The sequence below is a fragment of the Gopherus flavomarginatus genome, chromosome 9, assembly GCF_025201925.1.
Source record: "Gopherus flavomarginatus isolate rGopFla2 chromosome 9, rGopFla2.mat.asm, whole genome shotgun sequence".
NCBI classification, from domain to species: domain Eukaryota; kingdom Metazoa; phylum Chordata; order Testudines; family Testudinidae; genus Gopherus; species Gopherus flavomarginatus.
The window spans coordinates 83,607,721-83,625,048 of NC_066625.1; the positions used below are offsets into that span (position 1 = coordinate 83,607,721).

At 39.9% G+C, this 17,328-nt stretch overlaps 1 protein-coding gene across 2 annotated transcripts in view; it reads right to left on the reverse strand.

Annotated features, from left to right (window-relative positions):
- The window catches only part of IGF1R (insulin like growth factor 1 receptor), a 272,795-nt gene that overhangs the window by 72,559 nt on the left and 182,908 nt on the right, over positions 1–17,328 (reverse strand). The window contains exon 1 of one of the 2 annotated variants that reach the window (XM_050967132.1): positions 16,103–16,165. The exons of the other annotated variant lie outside the window; for it this stretch is intronic. Within the exon in view, the coding sequence (XP_050823089.1) occupies positions 16,103–16,145 (43 nt within the window). The 5' untranslated portion in view covers positions 16,146–16,165. Of the gene's footprint in view, positions 1–16,102; positions 16,166–17,328 lie in introns of those variants that run through there. 2 annotated transcript variants of the gene reach the window in all.

The window sequence follows — 17,328 nt, forward strand, 5'->3', positions numbered from 1 at the left end:
GCAAGGGGCTGAATGGGAGTGGGGGTCTGCGTTCCCTGTAAGCTGTGTGGTTGGGTGGCCGCCCAGAAGAGATTCAAGCACCACGCAGTTGACTGGCAGAGCCGGGCGCATCCAGAAGCATGTCTTCAGGTGCCCCTCCCCCTTCTTACTCTGCAGCCCCCTCGCTCCTGAAACTGCTGCCAGGACCCTCTTGCTGGCTGTGCAGAGTGGGGTAGGGGTGGGAAGGGTGCTGATGTCAGAGTGTCCCTCTCCCCCATACCTCTGTACCCCATCTCTACAGAGCAGGATAGAAGGGACAGGACTTGCAGGAGCTCTGAACAAACCTTCAGGGGAGTGAGTGTCTTAAAGAGACTCTGCAGCACAGGGGAGGGGGACATGGTTCAGAAGGAGGAGAGCTTTCAGTGACTGCCTTAAAGAGACAGCGCACGGCATTTCAGAAACTTCCCCAGCAGTCAGCATGCACACAGTCTGTCTGGCTCTGTCTCTTTCTCTCTTACACTTACACACACACGTTACTTCTCCATACTTTCTGCAATGCACATATATTCTCTGTCATTTTATTCTTTCAAAGTGTATTTTAGCATTTTGACTGGTCTATGCATTTCATAATTATTTCTCTCACACTTAAATTTAATTTTTTTGAGTAGTGAGTTCTAAAATGCCTCTCTTGTCTTGGCTGGTAACTTTGTAAAAATACATATTATATTTATGTTTTTTATTTCTACTGGTGGTGCACATGAGCACAGTACCTTCGTGCAAACAACAAAAATTTATTCTGCACATGGGTGGAAAAAAAATAGAGGGAACATTGGTGGGAGTGCAGGGACACATGCAGACAGGGGCAGCTATGCCTGGCTGAATGGGGAGTGGCAGGTGCAGGGACACAGAGGACAGGGGCAGATTTGCCTGACGGAATGGCAGAGGGTAGGGATTAGCCAATCCTCCTCCCTTCCCCCAAAAACCTGTTCCATACTTCTCCCACCCACACCCAACAACACTCCAGGTTCACCCCCAGAAATTATTTCCCTCTCCCTCGACTCCTCCATCACGCAACTCCCTCAGACCTTTGCACTGCTTCTGAGGGCTGCGGGAAATAGATTTCTGCACTGTAGTTTAAACAAATTCTCAGTTAAAGTTCGATATTAGGGGTCGGCAAACTTTGGCACGCAGCTCGCCAGGGTGAGCCCCCGGACGGGCCGGGCCGGTTTGTTTATATGCCACATCCGCAGGTTCGGCCGATCGCGGTTGGCCGCTCCAGGCCAATGGGGGCGGCAGGAAGTGGCGCATGCCGAGGGATATGCTGGCCACCACTTCCCGCTATCCCCATTGGCCTGGGATGGGGAACCACGGCCAGTGGGAGCCACAACTGGCCGAACTTGCGGACATGGCAGGTGAACAAACCCCAGCGAACACGTGACAAAGGTTGCCAACCCCTGTTCTATATTAATATGCCTAGTAACTAATCTATTTGCCTAAAAACATTTCCTGAATCTTTTTTGTTGTCTGTATTATTACCTCTGCTGAGAGGTATTTTGAAATAAATTTCAAAAATAATTGAAATTAGTGTGATTATATTGGGTTTTTTTGACAAATAAAATATGCAGAATGTTGCAGTATTTCAAAATATTGTGCACAGAATTTCCCCAGGAGTATTTTATGCTGCTGCATTTTAAGATGCAGATATACAAAGGAATTCCACTACTGCTTCCTCTAGCCACTACATAACTGCTTAAAATGGTCTAATCTTACAAGAGGATCCTACTACGGACACCATAATGAGATAAAGTATCACTCACACCAAGGACTAGCATTCCTATTCTGCTGCAGTAAGTGACAAAACTAGAACAACTATTTTTACCAAGTTTGCAAGGCCAGTATAAAGTCACCCTGAAACAGTGTGACAACTAGCTTGTACTGTCATATTGGGATGAAATGGTAATTCAGTGGCGAATACCACTCCAACACGAAATGGAAAACAAGGAGAGGAATGGCAAACATTTTTCTTTTTCTAAACCACAGTCTGGCATTCCAGCCTTGACATGAGGACTAAGGCAATTTCCACAAAAAGTCCACAATGTAAGGTAGTCTATTTGCACGCCGGTTCAAACCATTTTATTTAGGAGTCAACAAGTTTTGGATGCTTAGGGCAGAGTCTAAATGCCCCTACGCAGTAATAGAAATTCTGATCAGCCAAGTAACGAAGATGTTAAAACACGAAATGCATTGTCTACACAAATCATGGACCAAGTTTCCCTTTTGTAAACATAAAATCTTCCTTCAGATGCCTTATCCCGAAGTCATAAAACATATATATATTGAATGTTTTAGAACTCCTTTCAAAAAATTAAAAAGATGTAGAGCAATATAGGTGGATTTGGATACTAAGCCAGAGCAACTGCTGTCTTCAGAGTTAGGCAGAGCATCCTAAAGCATTGCCTTTAAACACAAGCTGTTAGAAGTGTTGCTGTGAATTGGCATAAAGCATCCCCTTTGGTTTGTGTTTTACATGCACTCAGAACAAGTACCGGCAAGTGACAGAAAACCAGAACATGTTTTGCAAACAATTATAATATCCTGAAACAAAGGGCAAGGACTGAAGTCATCATTTGTTAATTGCTGCCATGGTCCTACTCTTCTATACTGCTTGTAAATTCAATTCTCATCACGAAGACACAAAATGGAAACACCCAGCTCATCTTCCCTTTCATCCTAGGATTAGGGTCATTGCTCCAGGTATACAGTCATACTGCAGATTTTCTTGGTACACAGAAGCAAGATGTTTTACCATTTTGTTCCAGTGTGAGGCTGTATGTGTTTTGTTTTGTTTTTTTAAATTGTGTTTTCGTTAACAACAAAGCAGTCAAGGTAACAAGCTTCTCTCATGCGTCATGTGCTCATAAGAAAAAATTAGTCCTTTCCACCATTTACACAATAAAGTTACTGGCTTAATTCTGTTTTCCATCGCTTTGCACAGCTGTATACAAGACAAACTTTTTAAAAGCTATTAAAGAAGTCACCTCCCATTCAGCAAGAAGAAAACCACCCAAAATTATCCCAGGGGCTCAAGTGCTATTCACTTTGAGAGAACTAATAAAACATATTTGGAAGCATTTTCCCTTCTGTCCAAACAAGGGAGGAAGGAACTGTTAAAAAGTCTCTTTGATGAGTTGAGCACAGCAAGGTGTAGCATCTCTTTTTAAAATTGTGAAGTAATAGATTCCAGGGGGGAAAAGACTCATGCGTATTGTATAATACTTTAGAACAATCTGTGCTGTAAAACTCCAAGCTTTGGGACTCTTCTTCAGACAAGCTTACCAATTTCACCTACATACTTCCAGATTTTTGGTTTTTTTACAATTGACATTTTGGTGAATATGTTCCACGTTTGGCAGAGGTAAGGGGTATCAAGGATAGGGGAAGAGGTGGTATCCACCTTTCATCTAAACTACACAGAAAGATATCACCAAAGTATGAAACCAGTAGTCACAATCAGCACAGGCAGCATGCAGGGTTTGTACATGGCTATGTTTGCCCAAGAAATTGCTAAACTTACAGGAAACCTACAAACACCTACACAGCTGAAACTTTGCCAAGAAATGCAAATCTCAGACATTATCATTTTAGTTCCCAACCATATTGCAGTAAACATTGTGACAATTCAAATACCTCCCAATTATGGTTCACATTCAGCCAACAGATTGCAGATGACCTTTGTTACAGAGGTCAAGTTATTAAAGGCATACTCCTCAATCCATGCAGTGTTGTTCTTATAAAATATTCAGCCTCTTCCATCCTATGTCTATATATTCAGAGAATATATCAAGTATGCAAACTGTGATAATAAATATTTTCTACATAGTAAGAAATAAAACTGATCCAAATTAAGTTGACCAAGTCCAAGCACTATATATTCTTCTGGGCTATTAAGAGTCTAGTGGTATTGTCCCGCAGGAAGACATACAGATGAGAAAGCATCTGTCACCTTGGCCCATAGGTCCATCTGCCTGGAAAAATAGCTAGGTGACTTGTTTTTGGAAGCAAGTAGGTCTAGTCTATATAGGGCTAGCTATGGCACAAGATAGTGTAATACCACCACACAGCACAGGAGGCCTGTGGAGATTTTCAGCATTAAAATCCCTTTTTTCCCTTCCAAGGCTCATAACAGGTAAGATGCTGCTTAGTGTAACAACCGAACTGTGAATTCCTGGACCGATAGAGGCCTTGTGTCCATATACCACACAGGTCCCTTGATTAAGTAGAATGAGTTTAAAAAACGATTAGCTAAAGCGGTACAAATACCTGGCTGGACAAATTGGTTTAAAAATCACACCTCTGCCAAAGCACAAACGTTTGTGTAAACCAGGGCTGAACTTTGGTAGAAGAGTAATGAAGAGAAAAGGGTTGAATTCTTTGCAGACCCTCTTTGCTAGTAGGGCCTCAACAACAAAAAAAAGTCAGAAAGAGAGGAAATATTCCAAGATCATCCCCTCTTTGGAACGACAACACACACCCAAAGCTAAAAGCATTAAATTGGATGGGAATAAGATTGCTATATTTGACTACAGGCAAAATCAGCTAAGTATCATTTAAATTGCAAATTACATAGCAACAGATTTCTGCACAAAGTTCAAGGGCTTTCTTTTTAAGCAGTTTGTTTTTATAAATTAGAGATGACATTTCAGGGGAGGAGGGGTAATAGCTGCTATCCTCAATACATATTCAGCTCAAATATCTCCCAGATTAGTTTGATGCATTTTGTCTACACACCAGAGAAAAATGGGGTTGTTAAATGATGACCAAAAAACCCAAAAAGACAAAAAAAAACCCCACCCATCTTTTACGAGAAGGTCCCCAAAGAAGTAAGGTTCATTGGTGCCACGTCATTGGAGGAGGATTAACTGTTCCAAAAGGATCTCAGAACTTGCTGTCTCACCCTTCTGCTTTCCAACTCTACTCACTCCAATCTTCCCCTCTGCACAAGGGGAACTTTTAATCCATTGACAGTTTTACTGTGAAGCTCTTTTAAACCAATGTTTCCTCCTTCAAAACTTCTGTTCCTTTCTTTTCATTTTTAAGAACATGCTCTTGCTAGTATTATCCTCCTGGCCCTGACTCCTCCAAATTAAACTTCATGAAGGCTTAAAGACAGGAAAATATATACTTTACATTTATATAGTGCCTTTTAATCAGAAGTTCTCAAAAAGCTTTCTAAAGCATTAAATCTAAACAAGTGGGAATTTTTATGCCCATATTGAAATGAGAAATTAAGGCAACAAGAGGATCAGTTATCCAAGGTTACCCTAAATCAGTGACAGAACTGGGAACAGAAGAGCTGGATTGTCTTGATATCCAATTCCCTGTTATTACTTGACACTCCTGCTTCTCCCAAAATACATTTGATATAAAAAAATGTTTTTGTGGGTCCTCCTTCTTAAGAGCCAAATTACAGCCCATTGTATAGTATTACTGAATGCTACTCAGGGGTCCCGCGGGTCTGAATACTTACTTACCCAGCTGGCAGTACGTACATGACAAAAGAGGGCAAAGCAAAAGCCAGATTTTTTAAAATGAATTTTAAAAACTAGGCTGGTTTGGGTGGGGATGTCTGAGTGTCAGTGGTTCTTACCAGCAACTGCAGATGAACAGATTCATTAAGACTTTAAGAACGTATAAAATCAATCCCCTGAAACTTAAAATCAACCAGATCCAATCTCAAGAAGGCAGCTGTGATAAAAAACACATTTTGTTAAAACCCCATTGTGATGAAGATTATTCCAATTTTAAAAGATCAAAACAGTTGCTGTCTTTGATGCAGAACAGATACATCTTCACGATTGAAGGAAGTGATGAGGCTCGCCTGACCAGATATAGCAGGCCCTGAATCAGTGACCTTACTGTGATAAATCATGATGAACATATGCGAGTCAGAGCTGGATTAATTTAATGTAAGAGTTAGCTTGGAAGGAGGACTACGAAATGCATCAGTGAAAAAGAAACACAATTTAGTTCAATACACTGGAGAACTTTAGGCTTTTCGTGATAAGGAAGTGCATATCTAATAGATTTATCTCTCAACAAAGCTCAATGTATTTTGAAGAGCCAGAGATCACTAGAATCAAACTCTACTTTATTTGAAAAAAATAAAAAAATTGGCACATGAACCTTCGGCTACTTTCTAAACACCGTATAGAAATTTTAAAACAATTTTGTTTCCTTCCTTTTGCTACAGATCCACACAGACTATGGACAAAGCAAATGTCAGTGCTTAAAAATTTTGTTGAATATTTAGAACTCAGTCACAGGCCAGTAATTATTTTTAAACAAAGAATAATGTGATTAATAGGCTTCTTTATTAATGTTGAGAGAAACCTGTTCATCTCCTTTTTTGCTTCTTATATATTTGCCAGTGCGAGCAAATGGTTTGTGATTGTTTCTTTTTTGGGGTGGGGAGGATTTAGTCAGTTTGGGACCCACAGGATTTCCATTCTGTCTTGCTGGCCTCCATACTTCTCCCCCCCTCAATCCATCCTCCAAAGTACATATTGCTCCCACCCACTAGACAGTCATACTGTTTATTCCTTTGCAGGCTTTTCTTTGGTGATCATCACAGTACCTGAGTCACTCTCAAACGTTGGTGAATTAATCTTCGGCATTCCCAAGAGGTGGGGATGTAGTATTAACATTTCCCCGATGAGATAACAGATACACAGCTGTAAAGTGACTTGCCCAAGGTCACATAGCAGCTGTGGCAGAACTGGGAACAGAACCCAGATGTCTGGAGACTCAGTGGAGAGTCCTCTTCCCAAGACCATCCCTTTCTCCCAGGGGCCAGCAAAAAAGGACATGGTTTAGAAACGGGTGCCTAGAGAACAAGCAGGTCACTGTGCTGTTCAGTAGTAAAGTACTTCTGAGGCAGAGAAAACATTTTAAAAAGCACTAGATGCTCTTGGGGCAATAGACAACAAAACATTCAGAAGGCACAACACAAGAAAAACCCGGCACTGACAACTCAAGACTGAATTTCTTTTAAACGTAGTAATTCAGAATAGGAACCTCTACCACCCAGCATGCTAAAGTTTAAAAATGGCCTCCTCCGTCTCTCCCCATTCTCCAGACCCTGCACTGGCTCCAAATTCCCCCCATCAGATCAAATTCAAACTCACCCTCATTTCCAGGATTCTCCTTTTCATTCACTACACACTGCCAGATCTACCACCTTCCACATCCCTTAATTCCTGCCTCCCCCAGGCACCCCCAACCTTTTCCCAGACTGCCCTACTGGCCTGGATTATCTCTCTGCAATTTCAAACCCTTCCTTGCTATGAACTCTCAAAAAACAAAACAAAGATCTGCTAAATTATTCCCTATAAACCCTGGGGGGGGAAATAGAGGCATTAACATGAGCATGCCATTTTTGGGAGGAGTCCTATAATCTCTCAATCCAAATGTTTGCTATTTTCTCCCCTTCCCCCACCCCACGCTCATCGGTCCCCAAACTTTTTCTGTCCCCCCCTGGAATCTGTCCGTGCCCCCCCTGCTCCCCGCATGGAGCCACAGTCAGGAGCTGGGCTGCAGCCAGGGGCCAAGGCCACAACTTGGGCCGCGGTCAGGAGAGAAGCTGCTGTTGGAGCCGGGAGCTGAGGACAGGGTCAGAGCAGATCTGAGGGCAGAGCAGGGCTGGGTGGCGCTTCCTCCTCGCTTACCATGGGGGCTGGCCTGGACCCCGCCACGCAACCCCAAATGTTCCTCTGTACCCCCTCGGCAGGGCACACACCACAGTCTGGGGACCACTGCTTTCACTGTTCAGTATAGTAATGTCCATTTACATTGCAAGCTATGGGGGACAGGGAATGATTTTATTCTGTTTCTGTGAAGTGCCCAGACCAGTTTGGGGGTGATTCATTCATATTATTATATATAAATAGAAATACACACGCCCACACACAAATTATATATATAATATATATTATATATATAATAAATAAGAACAGAGTACCATTAAATTATTAATAGTAGCAGTCTGGATAAACAGCATGGATGCAGAATTCAGACAAGCTCTCATCTGGCTTCTGTACTTTTAGGTTGTGGTTAAATTTGATAAAAGAGCACTACTGACATTCAGCAACAGCTTCCAAAACACTACAAAACAGATTCCAATGGATGAAGCTGCATCAAAGACAAAGGCTACAAGTGAAATTTATTTAGGAGAAAAGCATGATCTCATGATCCATGGTATGCCCTCACCGAGGAAGTACAGAATATGGTCTCTCACAGATGGTAATGCATTCAAATTTTCAATGTCCACATAAGTAAATCAACAGGCTCAATACAAGAGAAATTTAGTAGTGATTAAACTTGAAACAAAATGCTTCTGAAATATAATCATTCAAAATAAAAGGTAAACAGAACGTTCCAATGAACACTCTTATCATCCAGTGGGCTAGGCTTTCACTGACTATAGTATGAGAAACCAAACAGCAAACACGTCTATCAAAAGTCAGTTTTCTTAAAAAGTCTATATTTGTTAAGTATGAAAGTTTTACAGAACGAATCCTTTGAAATCCAGAGTATGTACACTATTCTATGTGCATCAAAAAATTCTTTCAAATCAGACTCAAGATTAACATTACTGAGATGCATATTAGTTTATTTCATCCCACACTGAAAATCATATGCAGTTTAGTCAGCTCTGTCTGCTTACACAAACTTCAGTATAGAGTCAACAACCCATGTCTATTCCAGGGCAAATAACTTAATGGTGTGCACACACCCCCTACCCTCCCCTTTTTTATAGTATGAACAAGACACAGGTTGTGTTTAAGTCTAGACCAAATGGAAAAATTTCAATATGGAAATATAGTAAGTGATGCATTGTTCCAGTCACTGTTCACTGCTACATGCTAACAACAACTGATGGCAACTGACAGAGGAGTTCCAAAGAGATACTGTTGCTGCTTTTGTACTCCTGCACACTGAACGCTGAAGGTCTGAGAGACCACATGATAGTTGTTTATGAGTCTGGAGTGAAGTCACATGACATCTTCTCCTCCCCCTCCTCCTCCCATACACACACAGGCTCACTGCCTCACCAACACAAACAGCACTGACCTGCTTACCACCACCAGGCAGAAAGAGAGAGTCTTGGCACATCTTTTAGGGTGCCTTAAGAGGATTTTGAGGCACTGAACTAACACAGGGTACCAGATCTTAATAGAAATCTCTTATTTAAAACTCTGCACACACATTCCATTCTATTAAACATGTATAATTATAGTTTTAAAAGGAAGATCAGTATTTGGAATTTTAAAACATGACTATCAATTTGAGATTTAATCGGTTTACATCTAGAACAGAGTAAAATGCTTTTGCCTACATAAAGTCACTCATTTAAGATAAAGCAGAGATATAGCAGATATGTAGTTTTAAAAACATATACATGCAGTTTAACAAATTTGAAAATGACTCCTAACATATCGCCAGCACTATTCCTTATGTATAGATTTCCTTATATAAAAATCCATAAAGGGTTATTTCGAGCTATTTAATGCCCACCCCCTTACACATGGAACCCTTTCTCTGAACTGTAAAGCCACTTATTATTTATTGTAGCCACATCCTTCCTGCTATGTTGCTTATCATATTAGATTGCCAACTTTGGGGGATAGTGATGTGACTTTCCGTGGACTTGCACAAATCCTACCATGTGGTGGCACTACTTGGACAACAACAACTACAAGTACAGGTAACGTGATTTCATTTCTTAACACACTGGTTCTTTATGCTAACAATTCAGAAACACAGACACAAATGGCATAGAGGGTAGGGGTATGTCTACACTACAGAGACTATATCGACATAGCTACATTGCTATTGCTGTGCTTGCATAAATCAGGAGTGTGGAAACATCACCTCCTTAAATGAAGGTAGCTATGCTGACAGAAGCAATCCTCCATCACGGTAGCTGTGTCTATATGCGGGTCAGGTTGGCAGAGCTAACTTAGTAATTTTTTTCACATCCTTGACCCATGAAGATAAGCCAATATAATTTTCATGTGTAGCCCAAGCCTTACTAGGGTCAGTTTTAACCCACTGTTTTCACTTTGCTGTCAGCGAACTCACACCCACACACCCCCTTCACAGGCACACACAACCTTCATGGGCACTAACTTTATAGCTTTCAGAGAACACCGCAAAGCAATGATACTTACTTGTGGGTAGATAGGTATGGGTGCGTGTGTGTGTATGTATATATCACATACATACACATCTGCGCACACACAAGTACCATTGCTTTGTTTTTCTCTGAAAGCTATAAAGTTAATGCCTGTGAAGGTTGTGTAGTATGCCATTTTTATCATGATAAAAGCTCTCAGCAATGTGCGCACGTGCTGCAACAGTAACCAAGAAATAAAAATGTCCTGTTTCTGTTATGGAAAAAGGAAAACATGCTGAATTAAACAAAGACAGATGTACAATTGTACATCATACACACTGAGGCAAGGGATTTTACCACAAGGGGTATACACTTCATCTCATCTTCCCATTTTGTGTATTTAAGGAAAAAGGTGGTGTAATGGGTTTCGATTCAGAGTGCACTAAATTAAAATCTGAAGCACAGTTATTAAAAACTGTTCTGATCTGTAAAAATAATTAAATGCCAAACAGTATTGCTGGTTTTGGTGTCTGTTTTAATCAATATTTCTACAAAACAAAACAAACCCCTAAAGTATTCCATGCAAAGATAAATGTTTTCCATAAATTAAATGCTTTTAGACTTTCACCTCCATCATCCATTCAACACATACTCCGTTCCAATTCCAAAAGGTTATACTCTAGCCAACATTTGTATTTCATATTCATAAAATTCTCGATAAGGGCATAGCAGCAAGCCCCATAAGCAACCCTGAACTGTCTCAAACCAGGACTCAACCATAACAAAAGAATTCCGTGGTGTTCTCTATATTTTACACTATGCTATTGTTACAGACATTTATCACAGTGCTTTCTTAATTCATCTGATTTTCTTGCCTTATTTATTGTCAACACTGATCTTAGAAGTCTAGACAGAACAAAAAAATCCATTAGTTTGCTTCTGACAACCACCACAGCACATTCCTGCTATATGTTTAGTAGAAGCAAGCCTTGGGGAGGAGACAAGGAGAAAACAGAAAAAAAGCGCAGATCTGCAGTCATCTAGATAAATGCTGCACTGGGCATGAGGCTGAGTTGAGAAAAATAGCTGTTGGTTATTTGTGCTAACTCTGCCTATGTTTTAACACAGCTGCTTAAATTTAATGATATCTGAAAATTTTTGTAGTTAGCAATGTGCTGTATATCATTAGCAAGTGTTCTAAACCATATATTAGGACACGTATTTATGGGATGGGAATGGATTTTGGGTGTGAATTTTTTAAAAGAAAATGTGTGCACGCACATTAAGAATATAAGCAACAGAAAACCAATCTAAAACTCCTACTTTTATTGGCAGCAAGATCTCCATTTCCAGCAGCTCAACTAACAGGCCTAGCTACTGTAGTATCTGGTGAAAGGAAGAAATAAAAAAAAAAAACCCACACAGAGAAAGGCATTTTCAAATGATAAAATTACATAAAAAAATCAGAGCTGCAATAGAGATTCTAGTAGAGATGTGAAAAATCTTCAGCCCTCACAAGTCATGACCAGATTTTTACCTTTGCTTTATTCCATGCACTGAATGCTGCCTATCAACCAGACACCATCAAATCACCCTGTCATTTGTTATGGAGGACTCTGAACTACAAAGGTCTATTGTCCTGAGCTATGATTTTTTTTTCTCTGTTGCAGCCAGTGGATATTCAGAGGGACATTATAGCAAGTTGAGATCTGATCCTCTTTACAATTAATAGCTATAAACACATCTACCTCCAAAAAAAAACAAAAACAAAAACAAAAACAAAAAACCCAAAAAAGACTGATGTTGACTGAATCTCCTATAAATGATCTGAATGGCACATCCAGGAATCTGGGCATGCTAGCTAGACTAAAGAAAGCAGATGCACAAGACACATTGCCCCACTGCTCCCCCCGCCTCCTTTGTGCTAGAAAGCCAGAAGGGGACTGAGATAGAAGAGAATCCAGTGTCTGAGAAGCTGGAATTTGTTTTCTTTAGGTTGGCTCAGCTGAACTACTGGGATCTGATATCTAGTCTAGGGCAGTTGGTAGCTTTTCCTTAACGACTGTGGTGAAAAAATGATAACGTGTAAAAAAAAAAAAAAAAAAACTTAAGGATGCTGATGACATTTTGGATCTTCCTTAAGAATGTATCATAGAAGGGAATATTTGCATTTCCCAAATAAAAGTGGCCGGTTAATTTAACCAATACTCTTAATTCCAGTTTCCAAAATCCCAGTCTGTTCCCTACCAGATGGGAATCCTATTTGCAAGCACTGCCAAAGGATGCTATGCAGCACCACAGAAAAAGGAGCATGTTTCCAGAGTACAATGCCTTCAGCAGTCTGTATGAAATGGCTGAAGAGAAAATCCAGGCACTACATAATTCAGTAGAAAATTTGGCAGGGGAAAATGTTTAGGTATATTATCATACCAATGTTGAAAATGTACTGCAGAATACTCAGCTTTGCTGAGGTGTAGAACTTAGGGTTAAAGAAAAGAGCAAGTTATAAAATCCGTTTTTGTTTATTTGAAAACCTTCATTTTTTTAATGTAAACATCCCCATTATAAAAAGGCAAGTCAGTGTTTTATTTGTCCCAGCTAAGTAAAATGCTGGGGAAACAAAAGTGAAAAACCAAGCATGAACAATGAAAAATAAATTACATAATACATTATTAAACTGGTCAAAGTGTGTATTACAAGCAAAGATTACAAATATGTATTTTCAGTAATGACTGTTTAATATCTTTCAAAAGCAAAATTGAAGCCTGGAATTGGAACCAGGGTATTTATCAGTTGTTGCATTCTCTTCTATATACTCTGCCCCTTTCCATAAACAGTATATCTCCTTCCACAATCAATATGAAGCTATGGCAAACTTACAAAAGCACCATCAGTATATGCACTGAACAACATATGACCACACTTGCGCGCTCTAAAAAAAAAAAAAAAAAAGGAACGTCTCAAAAACCAGAAGGAATGTTTGTTTCTCTCACTTAGCTCTCAAAGCTTTGCAAAGACAGAAAAAAAAGTTGCTGACCCTTATGGAAAGTTAGCACTGTTTGCAAAATTTAGTAGTAAATAAAAATACTAATTTCTACCCTATTGATTCTGCAACAATGTTCAGCTCGTATCTCGGCTACACATTTAACTGCGTGACTTCAACTGTGTTTTTTTTTTTTAATGTTGTTAAAAATCCCTGGGGTGGGGGGGGGAAGAGGTTAATCATTGTTGGATCACCTAGTATACAAACAACTTTCCACACACGTTTTAAAAAAGGGCTTTTCAAAATATATGAGAACAGGGGTTCTCAAACTGTGGGTCAGGACCCTTCAGGGGGTCATGAAGTAATTACATGGGGGATCGCGAGCTGTCACCCTCCACCACAAACCTCGCTTTGCCTCCAGCATTTATAATAGTGTTAAATACAAGTGTTTTTAATTGATGGGGGGGGTCACACTCAGAGGCTTGCTATGTGAAAGGGGTCACCAGTACAAAAGTTTGACAATCACTGCACTAGAAGATAATCATTCCAAGGTGTAAACCATAACATCTCTCTTTGGTCTTGTCATAAACAGACAGCTAAGGGTTAATGTCTCTTACACCTGGAAAAAAGTACCTGAAACACCTGACCAGAGGACCAATCAGGAAACCAGATTTTTTCAGATCTGGGTGGAGGGAAGTTTGTGTGTGAGTCCTTTGTTCTGGTCTTCTGTCTTGAATCTCTCTCTCTCGGCTATGAGAAGGATTTCTGTTTCCTGCTTTCTAATCTTCTGTTTCCAAGTTGTAAGTACAGAGATCATAAAAACAATAGGGGTTATTGTTTTTTTTCTTTTGTATTTACATGGTATAGTTGCTGGAGTGCTTTGGATTGTATTCTTTTTGAATAAGGCTGTTTATTCAATATTCTTTTAAGCAATTGACCCTGTATTTGTCACCTTAATACAGAGAGACCATTTTTATGTATTTTTCTTTCTTTTTATATAAAGCTTTCTTTTAAGACCTGTTGGAGTTTTTCTTTAGTGGGGAACTCCAGGGAATTGAGTCTGTGCTCACCAGGGAATTGGTGGGAGGAAGAAGTCAGGGGGAAATCTGTGTGTGTTAGATTTACTAGCCTGACTTTGCATTCCCTCTGGGTGAAGAGGGAAGTGCTTGTGTTTCCAGAACTGGAAATAGAGAGGGTGGACTCCCTCTGTTTAGATTCACGGAGTTTGCTTCTGTGTATCTCTCCAGGAACACCTAGAGGGGGGACGGGAAAAGGTTTATTTCCCTTTGTTGTGAGACTCAAGGGATTTGGGTCTTGGGGTCCCCAGGGAAGGTTTTTGTGGGGACCAGAGTGCCCCAAAACACTCTAATTTTTTGGGTGGTGGCAGCTTTACCAGGTCCAAACTGGTAACTAAGCTTGGAGGTTTTCATGCTAACCCCCATATTTTGGACGCTAAGGTCCAAATCTGGGACTAGGTTTATGACGGGTCTGTTCTTTCTAAAGCATTGCCTGTTTTGCTTCTTGTTACTTCACATATTCAGAAACTTCTTACTGCCCTGGCTCAGAAGCAAGCCAGTACAATTCATTTCTGACAGAAAAAGCATTTCAGAGTCACTAGTAAACTGGCAGCCTGCACTATATTCAAGGTATCGTTTTGCACTTCAATTCAGAAAATTAGCTAAGTACATCTGGTCTCAGAAATAAGTGCGTTTGTGACAAGATAAGATTTTTTTCCCCCTCACACTCTTTCCAACCAGAACATTTTTTTTTCTGAAGTGTGATTTTGCTCCATAGCATGTAAATGAGATGTTATTCCAAAAGAAACAGGAGGTGCAATAAGGGAGCCACATTTAACAAATGAGTCTGGGGAAAGCTAATATCGGGGTATGGACAATACCTGACATTTGGGAGTATTCCCTCTTGCCCATCAAAAGACCAATCACACATTCATGGCTGGAATTTAGAAAGATTCCTATGTTAGTAAGTTAGATCTTATCAGCAACCACTTCTTCTGCCTTTCCACATTGGAACAGGATAGAATTATTTACATAAGGGATTTCAAATAACTCTGGTTTTCACTGCTTTTTTCTTTTAGCCAAAAATGTATCGTATTGTTTTGGCACAATGAAGTATTCTAAAATTCTAACAAAACAGCAACGAAGCTTAACTGAATAAGTAACATTTAAATAAAATTGCGGTAAACTAAGTCAAATTACTGGACACGTAGGTGCCCTGAAACATCACAAAAAAAATTAGCAATTCCAATTATTATTTCTATCTCAAATAATTTAAAATGACTAATAGCTAGGGTCAACAAAATGAATAAGTTTCATAACTAACTCAATTTTGTTCCTTTTCTATGGGGTTTTAGTTCCAAAAATACTTGGTACATTATATGCACTTGCTTTTATCACAATACCCCCATGGGACTTTCTGTTTATTATCTAAACGTTTTGTCTTATTCCTACTTCTTAGCTACCTGAATTGATCAGGGACACATTTGAAGAGCTATAGCCATCTACCTTGGCCAGTAGCCTGCTCAGGAGCTACTGAAGGATCCACACTGATCGCTCCTAAATCACAGCACTAGCAAGTCAACTCTGCAAATCATCCATCTGCCAGGTACACCAGTCTTTGCCAGTCATTAAATCAAAGTTAGATACATACAATGGCCAGACAGGCCATTAGAAAAATACTGGCAGATTACATAGCCAAGCCCTATAGCACTAATAACCAACATTCAAATCATTGGCTTTTAATTAGGAAACTGACCTACTGATCAGTGACTGTTCACCCTGTCATAAAAGGAAGCATATTTGTAAATTAACCAATCTGACATGCAAGATAAATATATCCAAGTACAGAATTAGGGATCAACCACAGCACAGAAATCTCCACCTAAAAGAAAATCCGATCTGTGCAATTCACCATGTTATGTCAGCTTTGCTTCCTACTTTGAGCCTCACCGCAAACACAGAAGCCTCCAATACTGCAGGGATTCCATTCCATGCAAAACTCCACTCCAGGTATTCCAGGCAGCCTTGTCACAAATAATTCATGTCCACTACTCCTCTATCACACTCAATACAAGCACATTGTGCTACTGGAAATGGGAAACCTGATTCGGGTCACAGCAAAAGGTAGAAAAACACTTATTTTAACACAAAGCCGCCCTATTTCCTCCCAGTGCTTCCCAATCGCAAACCTACAACTTTAGTGGAGAAAAACAAAAGGCTTTGCCTCTAACAAGGAGGAGGAGAATAGAATGCTTCCCCCTCCCACAAAAAGAAAAAAGCATTATGCACATTTCAGCAGACATGCCGGTCCTAGCTCCTTTATTAATATCAAATTAGTACCATTCTATTCAAGTACTCCCCTCGTTAGTATAATCTGAGATGAACAGATGATACAACATACAAATTGTGTACGTTAGCCCGTTAACTAGCAGAGCCACACAAAGGACAACAAAAACAAGACCCTCCTCGCCCTCCACCCAGTTCTTCGCCTTTAAGGAAAGCCACAGTCACCCTGGTGTTCTTCCTTAAAGGATGATTAAGACAGCTCCTGTATTAATGAGGGTAAATCAGATTTAGAAAACCTGCAGTGTAACAAAAATATGATTAAAACCACCATGCTCTTGAAAGGGTTTCAACTGTTTAGTCCCCTTAAAATTAAATGCTGGCACAGAACTCTTGATTTAATGGAGGGTGCATTTCTTCCCCCTACTTTTATAAATTTTTTTATTTAACAGGATATACCATCCTGTTGTTTACAGGAAAGGATTATCTCTCTGCAGCCTGGTTAACAACTGTGTTCTTAATACCACTACTGCATCTTGGTGGGATGCCCATTTGACTGACAAACCCATAAACCAGTCATGTAGCAAAGCCAAGCATAAAGGTGGAATTTCAAAAGGAACCAATTGGGAGGCGCGAAGGGAGGTTCCAGATGATTGGCATGTTATTCAGAGTAGAAAGTAGTAAACAACCTCTGTGTCGGCTAAAGAAAGAGGTCTATCCAAAGATGGCATGTCCCTTTACCTTGCTCAGGCTGGAGTTTTACAAAACAAAAATCAATGAGAAGCTTTCACAGCCGAGTTAAAAACAAAAACAAAAACCCAACCACACAAATAAGCCTATATTTTAAAAATGCTGCTTATATATAAAAGATTTTAAAAATATCCAAGTCATAT